Here is a 13,774-nt window from a genome sequence, read left to right on the forward strand (position 1 = left end):
GGCGTGTAAAAAGCAAAAATTAAATCTGCCCGTTATAGATCTCACCTTAATTTTTTAAAGTGTGACTAATAGTGTCACTATTTAAGGTACCCAGCCACAGTAGGATGAAAAAGTTAAGGTAAAACTAATCTACCAAATAAAGACCAATTTAATGTTGTTCTACTCTGAAGCAGAAATGGACTTAAGGGAAAGTGTGAAGCACATTTAAGGTTGATGCTCCTAGGTGGGGGTCAACCAGTACGTGCATTGAACGAACTCTGCCGCACTGGGGTTCCTTTAGGGGCCATGTCTTAAAGGATGAATATAGTACATACCTCATGAAGAATGCACAGAGGGAGAGGGAGAAGCAGACTCCCCACTGAGCAGAGAGCCCGATGTGGGGCTCCATCCCAGGAACTGGAGATCATGACCTGAGCTCCCCAGGTGCCCCATATAAAGACTTAGTTTAATTTCATTTAGCCCCCTACCCCAGACAAGAGGCAAGCGTTTTTCTACAGTCACTGTTCCTGGCTCTTTAAAATGAGACCAGTTCTTCCCCAGAAGAAAGCAATTTTGTTGAAACAAGATTGAGGATACCTGTACTCCCAAACTGGGGAGTTAAAATGCCATTTTATAATAGTTTGGTACTAATTGCTTTTAAGCTAGGGCTTCTTAAAAATTTTTTTTAAAAGATATTATTTGACAGAGAGAGATCACAAGTAGAGAGAGATGGGGGAGAAGCAGGATCCCTGCTGAGCAGAGAGCCCGACGCAGGACTCGATCCCAGGACCCTGAGATCATGACCCAAGCTGAAGGCAGAGGCTCAACCCACTGAGCCACCCAGGCGCCCCAAGCTAGGGCTTTTAAAGAGGTGGAATGTCAGGATCAACAAGGCAGATCTTGGTCCCTGGGGGCACTGGTAAATACCCAGGTTTGTCTATCACCCCCCTTCCCAACACACACTTGATTGACCATACTATGTGCTGAGGGAACTTTGTTCTATTTAACAGTTTTACATTCTTGTTAAAACATTAAAAAAAGAACAAAGCATTAACACTTAGGACAAGAAAGAAGGTCCCCTCCAACAATATCAACTCTTTTTCCTCTCCCAGCGTATTTTTCTTTTACCATGTTTATTTCAAGGGGGAAAGTGAGTAGATATGAGATTCCAGTAAGTTAATACTAAAAGTTCATAGTGAGCTAAAATATAATTATACCTTGACTACAAAATTTTAAGGTTATTTTTATTTACAAGTTTTGAAAAATGTACATTTTTTACATGGGTTACTTGTGCAAAAGTTAGATTTAGAAGAGTGACAAATGCACAAAAGGTGACAATGGAACATTAGACAAAACATGTACAAGCTTTGTCCCACACTGCTACTTAAAGGTACGGTCTATCTAAAGTATAAATAGCCAAAGAAAGATCACAAACGTGACTTCGAGGTTCTTATAAAACTGAAAGGGAAGACGAAACTAAAGCATGCAGCATTAACTCAGGATTTGAGTGGAAAATGGTTTGCCATAGATATGCTCCCTTCCTTGGGTTAATTAAAACTCTAAAAAAATGATGGGGGATTACAAGTTTATCTAGGGTGGCACTTGCTCCCTTAAAGATTAAAGGATCTCCCACCTTCCCTAGCTTAAAAATGAATGATTATTTCCATTCCTCTGCTCCCACACCTCTTTAAAAAGCAAAGACCCCGAAGACTTCAGTATTCTGAAACTTAGCATGGGTGAGCCCAGGGAGTATCCTTCAAGGAGAGGGTGTGTCAGTTACAATTATTGCCATGTTCCTTTGGCTGAGTCCTTTGATTTTTCCCTTGGTACCAGTAAAAAAAAAAACCAAAAAACAAAACCGTCTTGTAATTCATTTTGGCTTGATCTTGGTATTATAGCATTTTTAGCTTCCATTGCTCTTTTAGAATGGGTGTTTATGTGGATTTGCTCCCGTTTTTCAGAGGCCGTATTCCAAACTTTCACTTCTAAATCCAATGCAAGTAAAGGACCAGCCAGGATGAAACGCTTTAGCAATCCTTTTGTTAAAAATAACATCCCGGCCATCAAGCTATGCATAAGCACCACTTGTACAACAATTCACTTTAAAAGCTTAGTGTGGAGTACAGTAACGCAATACCACCCCTAAAGCTGGAGATGAGACGACAGAAGAGGGGTGAGGCATTAGTAATTTCCGCACGTAACCCAGGTACAGTACATTTGATCTCGTAGAGGGTGTTTTCTGATGTTCAAGGAGAGGGGAGAAGGGGTAGGAAGAGCTCGGCAAGGGAAGATGGAAACAGCACGACAGCTATTTTGCTTTTAATAAAGTAATGTAATGACACTGAGGAATAGGAAGGTGACAAACACATCAATATATATTTTTCTTATGACCGGCCTCTTCTTTTGCTGCACCCGGGTCAACAGTCACGCCAGCTCTGTTCTACTATTGCAGAAACACGTTTCTCATATTCCCGCTTGTTCTCCTGGTACAGCTGAGCAGCCTGGCTGTTTGCTGGACTATTGGGATTGGGTTCATCCAATAGAGACTATAGAGACAATTTGTAAAAGGTCAGTTCCTCAATGCAAAAAAAAATTATATATATATCTATATCATTCAACTGAATTGTCCTCAGTAACAACTAAAAGTTGATCTCTTAGCATACTAATCAAAGTAACATTAATCTGCTAGTAGCTAGGCAAATACATGTTTTCTGGGGGCGAGGGTCTTAATGACCTACCTTTCACCTTAAGTTAGGACTTTCAGAAACAATTCAAGTACTAATAAAACATATCAAAGGCCACAGTTAGTCACATCAAGGAAGATTCACCTGTATGGATGTTAAAATGGAAGACACATCATAGGTTGGACTCCAGCGGTTCTGAAGTATGTCCAGACATATACTACCATCTGCATAGACTAAGAGCACAGCGGAGGTATGTTAAACGTAGTAAAACCATTCCCATTTTTAACAACACAGTCAAAACAAACATAGTCAAGAATACTTTGTGAGGTTTAAAAAGATTCCCAAACTGCTTCTCCATTATCTTCCTAAGAAGCGTCCTAATCATTTCTAGTGAAATAATCAAAGAATGTCAACTATAATTGATATAAAACTAGAAGCTATTTAGTGCTCTTTCTTCTGAAAAGACTGCCCTATTAACCAGGAAATCATACACGTTTTCCAACAGGGTCCCCAGCCATCCAGACAAGTGGGAAATTTATTCCACAAAATTTGCAAACTCTGTTTTTCTGAAATAACAAAAGATAGCTCAGAGTTCACAAGGTCTCATTTCGGCATGAAGATAAAAATATCTGATATCCCAGAAAATACTTTATTAACCTGAATAAAAAAGCAAGCTGTTCTAGGCTTACTACTAGCCAAAAAAGCAGAATGTACATCAGAATCACCCATGCTGCTTTTCCAAAACACAGGAGCCCTCAGCCACAGAATCTCCTATTCAGTAGATCTGGAGCAGGGCCAGGGAATCTCTATTTTTAAAGTGTTCCACGGCAATTTTGATCTGCATCTAAAGTTGAAAACTATTGTTTTGAATAAATAGTTCTAGATGTTGTGAAAATAGTCACAACACAAGACTACCCCAATCCAACATCAAAAGGGAACACCAAGAGCGTCCTTATTTTGGGGTAATAAGTAAATGATAAAGGCCATCAAAACCAGGAGGCTCGCAGACACCAAGCCAAGGCAGAGTACCTTCACTGCTCCCGTTCTAGGACTAGAGATCAGGACCGCAACGGACCATCATGAACAAGCTGTTTTCAGGAAACGGCAAGAGGCCTAAACACACACTCAGGTACTAGGGACAAACACCTAAAAAACGTGGAGCACCACCCGTAATTTACCATGTAGTTTAAAACAGTGCATTAACAGGGCACCTGGGTGGTTCCGTGAGTTAAAGCCTCTGCCTTCGGCTCAGGTCGTGAGCATCGGGCTCTCTGCTCAGCGGGAAGCCTGCTTCCTCCTCTCTCTCTGCCTGCCTCTCTGCCTACTTGTAATCTCTGTCTGTCAAATAAATAAATAAAATCTTTAAAAAAACCAGTGCATTAAAAGTGATACTTGCCATTTGGATGAAACATCTTAGAGACAAATCTAACCGTAGGTGGCTTATTTGGATATTCTTCGGTGAATTCTATTGTAAGCTTAAATGTTCCTGTAGTTAGAAAGAAAGGTTTAAGAAACAGATTTATTGCTTTGTTCAGTGGTACTTTCTTTTTAATGCTACATGACATTTTTTCCAGTACTAAATGAAATAATGCAGATGTAGGGTAGAGAGGAAAGAAAGGCCAGGTAAGAGACAAGGTAAGATCTCTGGGAACTGCTCTAAAAATAGACAGATAGTGTAAGAACCACCACCCAAAGGGGATTTGTTTTTTTGTTTTGCCATCATTCTCCCCCAAACTTAAAAATACAGTCGTCTTAAACTCAAAAGTACTGCCTACAGGATAACTTTAGCAACTGACCATTTTGAAGATATCCTTAAAATCGCAAGAAACTATAGAGCCTAAATTTGGCGCTCTTGCCTCAGAAGACTGAGACCTCAAAGGCCTATTTTAACCAGCCGCCATCTTAAACTCTCCAGTGATTCTGACACGGGCTAGAGAGAACAAGAGTACACAGGTTCCAATATCAATGCTAGAAATACAAATCGATAACCAAATTATCTTTAACAACGGAAGGGAATAACTATAAAAGCGTTCACTGGCTCCTTTTCATATAATAGCAACTCTATAATGAAAACATAATTGAATGTAAGCCAGGAAAAAGGTTATAGTCTCTCTCAAAAATCCTTAAGTATGACTCACAAGGTACTTCACTATAAAATCAACTCAATTATTCACACTAGTGGAGGGAATTAATGCAGAAATGATTTAAAAATCACATCAGATTGCATTCATGTCTCCAGCAAATTTATCTTTCTCATGATGTTTGTTTAGGCTACTATTGAAATGAATTCATTTTCTCTGAATATGTGTCACCTCAGGTAGCAGGAGGCCCTGACATATACTAGGTTATAGACTTATTTATAAGGAATGAACAAAATGGATCTCATTCAAGAATTGCAGGATGTTCTGATTTAGGGAGACTGTTTCCTTCAAAATATTTTTTAAATTGGGTTTAACAAATCCAAGAAAACAATTGGGCAATTGTTTTTTCCTGACTGAAATCTCTTCAGGTAAACTTAAGGAATCACTGTCTGGTATAAGGTAATGAATGTTCCACTGTATTACTCTGGTCCGTTTATAAATTCATTCTAATACCTCAGACCACACTTCAAGTCGAGCATACTTTGTTAGTGGTTCCTTCAGAGTAGGCAATTTCCTCCTTCCACCAATAGGTTTATCACCACAAAAGATAAAAAGACTACACTCAATTGCTAGATCCCTTACATAACAATGCCAAAGTTTGTCTCCTACCAGTAAACTCACAGAAAACAATCTGCTAACAGAGTTGTCCCAAGTATGATGAACCTTTGTTCCAAAGTTTCAGAATAATTTAGAGTGCAGCACAGAGACATATTCCCCAAACTACTGTTACTCCATAAACTGTGTGAAAGCCAGATCTGAAGATATCGTATATTAACACTAAGGGCAAAAAGTGAAATATTTTGGAATGGAGAAACATGCTGTAGTCTATGAGAACCTACTTTACCTTATTACCACCTGGTCATAAATCTTCCTACCTTTGAGGTTCTTCCTTTTCAGTACCACTGATATTATGATACGCAGGAAAAAGTGCAAATGAGTGTTAACTTTGAGCTTCCTTATGCATCTCAAGTATAAACACATTTGGCTCAATGTTGAAATCTGATTAAATTATAGGTAAGAGATTTCTCATCATGGAATTGCTCTAAAAGTGGACAGATTTAATAGCACACAGGTACTAGGTCCCAGGTACTTTAAATTAAGACCATCATTAAATATGATGTCCAAGAGCGGTAAAGCAACACAAGACAGGCCTAAGTGGAAACGGTAGAGCATAGCAGAGAAGAGCGCAGCCTTGCAGTCAGACCTAGTTATGAGACCTTGAGGAAGCCACCTGACCTGACTGAACCTCAAGTTCCTCATCTGTAAAATGGGGTTAATGATAATACCTACCACATTACATTGTGAGGTTTAAATGAGTGACATGTGCACAGTGACACAAAGTAAGCACTCTACAGGGGCGCCTGGGTGGCTCAGTCGCTGGGCGTCTGCCTTTGGCTCAGGTCATGATCCCTGGGTCCTGGAATCGAGCCCCATATCGGGATCCCTGCTCGGCGGAAAGCCTGCTTTCTCCCTCTCCCACTGCCCCTGCCTGTGTTCCCTCTCTGTGTCTCTTTTTGTGAAATAAATAAAATCTTTAAAAAAAAAGGTGTTCCATAAATATGGTAGCTATAATAATTCCAACATTTCACATCCCTAGACCCAACTGAAGGAGGCGAAGACCAAACATCCCAACTTGACTATCAGTAAGAAATATACAATTAATGAGTTTAAATATTAAATATTACTTTCTTTCTGACCTACATGAAATGCTCACAGCTGAATTCAAGTTGAGTATGTAGGCTGGTGGCTCTCAAAACCCTTGACTTGAACTTTCTACCTAATACTTGCCCAGAAATTTAACACTAGCTACCAAATAAGTTAATCAAGTCTTTTCAAACAGCTCGCTTACTATCTTGAGAAGCGAAACAACCTGCTTATGTCTACCTGAATATAAATTAGGAACTTACCCCAAATCTTATTGCAAATACGTATTTAAAAGGGAACAGTTCACACTTTTAGCCACATTATACTATTGGAACCTTTTTAATACAAGCCTCAATGCAATTTCTGAGATCCAAAACAAACGTTAAGGAAATTTAAAGTCTTAGAATATCATGCAATTGAGAATAGTGCTTATCCTCTGGATATTTAGGTTAGGCTTTAAAATAATGGAAGACTTAAGCCTCGCCATTGTACACACAATCTGTACTGCTTTTGTTCATCTTCCTGAGGAGGCCAAAACATCATAAGGAAAGTATCAATTAATCCATCTAAACAGGGGACTGGGAAAAGTACATGTGTTCAATGGCAACGGTATGGCGATAGGGAGCGATATGGTTGGATCAGAGAGTATATGTTCTGCTAAAGACATTCACAAATTCAAATTTTTGAAAATACTGTGTCAGCCAAAGAAAACATCTGCGTGTTTTCTGCCATTTGGCCACCAGCTTGTGACCCCGGAGGAGAAAACAAAGTATGTGCACCTAAACAAAATTTCTTTGATGAATGGAAATTCTGGTTTTTTAGATAATAACCCAAATACTCTTCATAGAATGTATTTACCTTAAGAACACCCCCAGTGGTTTTTAAGTAATTTTTAAAAAGACTTACAACCAAACTCTTACAAAAAGCAAATACTAGTATCATACTGTGTGTATTGACAATTTTTAGATGATGTGATGGAGAATACTTTATTCCACAGTCTTTGTATTCAGCATACATGCCAAGATATTTTGATGAGGAAGAATTGCCCCCCAGTGTTTTGTGTGGTAGTGTAAGTTCTTGAGAACATTTTCCTCTTACTTTATGTGTGTAAAGTTAAATCAAAATGCCCTCAAGAGTTCCTTTTCTCAAGTCTTCATCTCTTTAACTGGGGCCTGGCTGTTCCAGAAATGTCCACCACAAATGATTTACAAGGAAACAGCAAAAGTAGTTTTGGGGCTGTTGACTGAGGTAATATATTGGAAATAGCAAAATCAATTACGCCACTTGTTCCTAGTCAGTCTTTTCTAGTAAATTCCCTAACTGTAAATAAAGGGTATTAAAAAATGGTCAAAATTTTTTGGGGAGCCACAGCCTATGTTCTAGACACCTGAGGAAGTATCCATGGACAGCAGACTGTTCAAGAGAATGAATCAGAGAAGGGTATTGTCATTTAGCTTGAGTAGTTCCTTTCAGCAATACCGGTATGAAGACATGCATCATCAAAAATAGAACCAGTGATGTCAACGGGGAAGATTCAGGTAGATAATGGATTCCTTAAGTACCTTCTCAATTCATACCACTTAAAATGAGTGAAGCACCCTTGAAATATTTAAGTAGCCAATCCTCCAGCAAAGCAATGCAGTCTTAATAAAGCTGTGCCCGGCATAAAGCTGTCTAAGTGAAGTCAGGAGGAAAAGAAGAAGCCAATGAAAATAAAGCCTGCCAGAGCTAAAGCAAATACACAGTTAATCTGCACACAATGCTTCGGCATAAAGAACTAGCACCGATCTAGGAGAAGGAAATGAAGTCGAGCTAGCTCTTGCCACGGATCAGTTCAAATGATTTACTGCACCAAAGTGGTATGCCTTTAGCATCACTCCTTGCTGCACTCCTTTCTTTTTATTGCAGCACTGAAGAGCAGTGACATTTACCCAGGGGGCGGAGACAGGGAGGAAGCTGAAAGTATTCAGGTGACTGTCCACAGTCTCCTAGGGAAATCTGAGTATTTGAGACAAATTGGAGAGTTGGCTGACACTGCCCTCCCTCATCGCACCTTGCAGACCAGCAACAGCAGAAAGCAATCCGACTCGGCAATATAGGTATATACTAAGTACTTTGCAGAAGTGTTTTTGTTCCCTGCCCCCCAAACTGAGTTCTATGTATGTGTGTGTTTGTGTGTGTGCAGGTGTGTGCGTGCGTGCGTGTGTGTGTATCAAACATTAAGTGAGTAAAGAAAGATGGTCATTGAAAAAAGTAACAAAGATGCTTTTCTTTTCAAATACCTCAAATATTAAAGATGTCGATCAGTAGTTCAAATACTTTTAATTGTGTTTTAAATGTATTAAGCGTTCCAAAAACAACTATACACACATGCACACAACTGAATGCACATAAAACTGTATCAGTGTCAATTTCCTGGTTGTGATATTGTAGTACAGTCATTCAAGATGTTACCAAAGGGGTGGGGGAATGGGTGAAAGGTATACAAGGTGTCTCTGTATTATTATTAATTATAACCACACACAAATCTGTAATTGTCTCAAAATAGAAAGTTTAAAAAAAACTTAAAAAGCAAGTAACGTGTTTTTAAAAGTCAAGCTTAAATCCATTAAAAATCCTGTACCTATAGGTACACATACTACCTTCGAGTAGGCTAGAACTTGTCAAGACAGTACATTAAGGTTCTTCTCAATTCTGAAGCTGCTTTGAGAATACTGACCATAAAGTCTTGATAAAAGCACACCGAAAACTCATTTAAAAATAAGAAACAATGTTATAGTCAAGCTGGCCATTAAAGGTGCCATTAAAGACCATCTTAGAGCCATGAGACTGACAGGCAGTCAACACCAGATTGTAGAAACCAGATCTATGCAAGCGACTCTCTCGCACCCATCCAACTACTAACAGATACACGTTAAGCACCTGCTGAACACAGTTCCTGCCCCTGCGGTAGAACTCTGAACTAGGTGGTCTCTAGGATCTCTGAGTCTATCAGAAAGTGGCTGGGTTGGTACTAAGTCAGTAACTTGACAGGGTGCTGAACCGAGCAGGATCACAGCCCAAACCTCAAGAATCCTTAACATCAGTGCTATGACGCTCCTTCTAAAAAGTGATCGCCTTACCCATTTTCTCTTTTTTAAAGAAGCAAGAAAAAGGGTGCAGTTCTAGTCAAGTGGACAATGGCCAGAACCACCTGCCACATATGGGAGTCCACTGAAGCCTGTAGCAGGCAGAGGCTAGGGAGAAGCGGATTCTTAAGTAGGAGGCACTTCCAGGTTGACTGGGAACCCTCTCCCCCAGATGCTCAGGCTCCTGAAAGGTGGGTAAAGAAACTCTCTTACCATCCTCAAATGGGGTCCCTTCAGGCCTGCAACACAGAGAGAGAGAGAGAGAGAGTCAGTTCCCGCTTCAGGGGCTCCCATCTCCCTTAAGGGGTTCACCTTAAGACACATCGCTATTCCCAGCTCTGCCAACTCTAATTCTGCTAAACCACGCTTCCTGGGTCCGAGAGCCAGTACACATGGGTGTCTGGGGCTCCGAACGCCGGCGCAGGTCGCCTCGCCTAACCGCCACCACTCCCCGCTCCGCCCCCCTCAGAACCCCAAACGGTTCCCCTGGCAGCGGGAACCGAGCTAATCGAGGCACAGGCTCCGGGGAGGCGCCTAGGCCCAGGCGGACCCAAACATTCCCCCTTTGCCTTGCCGTCCCCGCCGGGGGGGCCGGTCCCCGACGGCAGGCCGGGCCAGCTCCAGTACCCCCCCCACCTCCCGCCACCTCCCCGTAACGCAGACTCACCCGAAAATGACCGCGTTCCAAACCATTATGTTGTTCTCGGACGGAGCCCCGCTGACTCCCGCCGGGGGATCCTCCTGCAACCTTCAGGGGAAGAGACAGGGGCCTCGCGGTCCGGCACCCGCGTCCGCTCCGGGCCGTCCCCCGCCGCCCCCGGCCCGCCCCGGGACCCGCCCTGCGCCCCGCCTGGCAGCTCCCCCCTCCCCGCCCGCCCCGGCCTCGGCGGTCCCCGTCGCTTTACCTCTTGAAGTCCCTCATGAGGCGGCGCCGAGCCGGGGTGGACATATCTCTATCGGAGTCAGGGGTGGGGCATACACCGAGGTCTCGGGTCCCGGCGGACGCTGAGGAGGCCGAGGAAGCTGAAGGAGCCGAAGCGGACGCCGAGGGAGCGCCCAGAGGAACGGCACTGCCCCTCCGAAGTCGAGGGTCGGTCTGGCGCCGACTAAGCACCACCCCGGAGTAGACGGGGGCTGAACCAACCTGGAAGGAGAAGGGGGGAGTGGAACGCCGAACGCCGTACGCCGGACAGGCCGTACCAAGACAGGGCGGGGGGGGGGGCGGCCGGGAAAGTTGCTTAGGTCATTAAACCCCAGCGGGAGGCGGGGAGCGCCGGGCCCGTGCGGGACTGAGAGGCGCGCGGCCCACCGGGCGGAAGCCTGTAATTCACTAGGAATTAGTGCGGGAATGGGGTCCGTCTCCACCTGCCCAGGCTAAGACGAACCCTGGGAGGCTTCTTCCTATTTTCTTTTTCTATCCTTTTTTTCTTTTTTTCTTTTTTGGAAATCAGATCACTTATGACAGTGCGCACCGTCGCTGGGGACGGCGGGCGGGGGGTACGGGGTGGTGGTGGGGAGAAGAAGGATGGGAGTCCCTAAGTAGAAGGGAGGAGGAGACAGTGGGTGGAGGCACATCTGGTTCTCGGGAAGCGGGAACTCTAGGGACCCGGGAGGCTAGGGAGGAGAGTGTGTGACTGGTTCAAATCACTGAAAATCAAAAGAATAAATCGGCCTTGGCTACGACAAGGAGCTTGTGGGTCCCTCGTCTGTGAGATGAGAGTGCGGGATTCTGGTCCCAATGTTAGGCCAGTGATCACCCCCAAGCAGGATAAAATGGTGGTGTGTGTCCTGGGGGAGGGAATGAGAACTTAAGGCAAGCACAATGAGGTTTGAGCTCTGGGCACTCACAATTTGGCTCTGGAACCACATTTCCCCTTGGCAGTTCAACAAGCCAAGCGGCTACTATATATTCGGAAGAGTCCAAGGTATGAGAATATCCGACTGCGGAGAATTGGAAGGGCAGACAGTCTGAAGCAAAAGTAACGGTAAGACGCACGGGAAAAAGCAGCAGGTTGCAGAGAAGAGTCACAGTTAGTATGTGGACCTGCAAAAGCAATAACAGTTTTAAAGAATAATTTGTAAAGGTCAACCCCAAATAACTTAGAAGGTAAACAAAACACTCATTTTTAAGAATTTTTGAAAATATGAGAAAGGTAAGTTTGGGTTAAGTCATGGAGAGGTGGAACGTCAAGCTAACGGATTCCTTGGAAGGTGGTGGATAGTTAGAGCCCTGCTAGTCAGAGATGGGTCCCAGGAGAGCAGCTAGGAGACACTTGGAGTAGTCTAGGTGAGAAGCATTGAACTAGGCAGTGACAACAAAAATGGAGAGGGCGGGATGAATGGAGAGGACTTGGCAACAGATTGAACTTGGAGGCAAGAGAGAGGAAGGAGTCAACAATAGCTGGAGTTCTAAGCCCGAGATAATGAGGGCTTTGAAGGTGCCATGAACAGAACTCGGGAACAGAGTGGAGAAGGGGGTGCTTTGGGGATAGGAAGTTTGGGAGCTTACTGAGTGCGTGGGACTGCTGAGACATCTGAGCAAAGATGTCCATAAGATATCAGATTTGCTTAAATTTGTTTCTAAGGTGGGAGGCAGGAGACACTTGACAATGGGGGTGATTCTAGCTGCTGCTTAACAGCAGGTACTTTCATGGGCAAGGATTTTGGCTCCCATTGACTCCAACATATCCGGGGTTAAGGCAAGTCTCCCTAATAGCATCACATTGTCACTGTAGTGGGCAGGGGTACAAAAGTAAGTTTAAAATCTCCTTTTCCTTTCATCCAGTAACTGGCAGTCTGCTAATACACACATTCAATCTACAAAAGCAAGTGCCTTTGTTTGCCATTGCTACTTAAGGAATGACCACAAGCTATAGGCCAAGTTCAGTGCCTTGCAGTTCTAAGGACTGAACCACCTCCTCCCCGCCATTTGCTCACTGGCTGCCAGCCAGGGGCCATTCTCAGGTCCTAGAGGTCATCCACATTCCTTGCCACATGGCCTGCTCCACTTTTAAGCCAGCAACAGAGAACTTCTCCCCCATGAAATCCTCCTCACACTTGGACTCTTTCCTCAGGAAAACCCCAGTTCACTTTAAGGGCTTATCTGATGAGGTCAGGCCCACCCTGGGTAACCCCCACTCCCCAATATCATCTGATCTGGGCCCTTAATCACATCTGCAAAACTCTCTCACAGCAGAACCTAGATGAGTGTTTGAGTGAATAATTGGGAGAAGGTGTGTGTACATCCTTGGCCAGGGATCTTCAGCTTCTCCCTCCCAGCGCAGCAGCAAGAAATGTAGCAGAGGTGTGTGAATCCATAAAGGCCGAGGGGCCGCACAGCAGAGGAAACCCTCCGTCTAGTGAGGGTTTGAACAAGCTTCCTGGAATGGGTCTGTTTCAGTTTTGTTTTAACAGAAGTGACAGCAGGGAGCGACATCCCCGGGAGAGAAGTCAAGCAGTTTCTACGAGGGCCACGGCGTGAAGGAGCACGTGCTAAAGGGGGATGATGAGACCCCTGCTTGGAAAAGTGAGGGGGACAGAAGCTGGTTAGATGCCCTCAAACGCAAGGATGAGGAGGGCTTTAGGCTGGAAAAGCAGCTTTTGGAGGTTTTCCAGGTCTAGCTCACATAGGGGCTGAGGAGCTGCATCTACCATCCTGGAGAGCCGGGAAGGGGCTGGGACAGGAAGCTCCTGCCGCTGGACAAATGTGTCCGAGACTCACTGAAGGCCAGAGATGTAGCTGAGTTTGTGGTGGGTTTGTTGATTTTCTGAAATTCCTTTGCCCTAGCTCATGAGTAGCTCTCTGACTGTCTAATCCAGAAACCTCGGGGACACGAACCACAGCAGTTTGGAAGCCCCGTGGCACCAGGGGATGGGGAGAGCTTGCCCTTGACTGCACAGTGGAGTCACACGGCAGAAACACTGTGCCGCCACATTCCTCACCAGAAGCAGTGTTGTCACAGTGAGCAGCAAGACAGAAGATTGTCCTCTAGCAGATGATTATCAGGCCAGAACATCATCAGGCCAAGCATTCTTTCCATCCCCTTTTCACCTTGACGTCTTGGAGAAATACCCTGTGCCCAGCCAAGCACCACGCCCCTCCCCAAAAGCAGGGGTCCAGAATAGAAGCCCTTTTCAGTGAAAAGAAAAGCATATTAGCAATGCAGCTGCCGGAGAGATAAAAAGTTCCAAACCATCC

General features: G+C 44.1%; 1 protein-coding gene across 1 annotated transcript; it reads right to left on the reverse strand.

Moving 5' to 3' along the window:
* Window positions 1-2,282: 2,282 nt before the first annotated feature.
* UBE2A (ubiquitin conjugating enzyme E2 A) lies at window positions 2,283-10,729 on the reverse strand. The gene is made up of 6 exons (XM_047716200.1): window positions 10,482-10,729; window positions 10,244-10,324; window positions 9,790-9,815; window positions 4,060-4,149; window positions 2,808-2,896; window positions 2,283-2,525 (listed from the first exon to the last, which is right to left on the reverse strand). Exons 1-6 carry the CDS (start codon window positions 10,523-10,525, stop codon window positions 2,397-2,399), a joined length of 459 nt encoding a protein of 152 aa, XP_047572156.1. The 5' UTR covers window positions 10,526-10,729; the 3' UTR covers window positions 2,283-2,396.
* Between the last annotated feature and the right edge of the window lie 3,045 nt (window positions 10,730-13,774).

Source organism: Lutra lutra, chromosome X (genome assembly GCF_902655055.1).
Source record: "Lutra lutra chromosome X, mLutLut1.2, whole genome shotgun sequence".
In the NCBI taxonomy this organism is placed as follows: domain Eukaryota; kingdom Metazoa; phylum Chordata; class Mammalia; order Carnivora; family Mustelidae; genus Lutra; species Lutra lutra.

Bases quoted from the DNA above. Each gene is read 5' to 3' on its own strand.
- UBE2A (XM_047716200.1), bottom strand. From the start codon at position 10,525: ATGTCCACCCCGGCTCGGCGCCGCCTCATGAGGGACTTCAAGAG. The intron at 2,897-4,059 runs GCAAGTATCACT...CTGTGCTCTTAG, and splicing joins TAAGATGTTTCATCCAAATG to TCTATGCAGATGGTAGTATA. The intron at 2,526-2,807 runs GTGAATCTTCCT...TTGTCTCTATAG, and splicing joins CCATTTTAACATCCATACAG to TCTCTATTGGATGAACCCAA.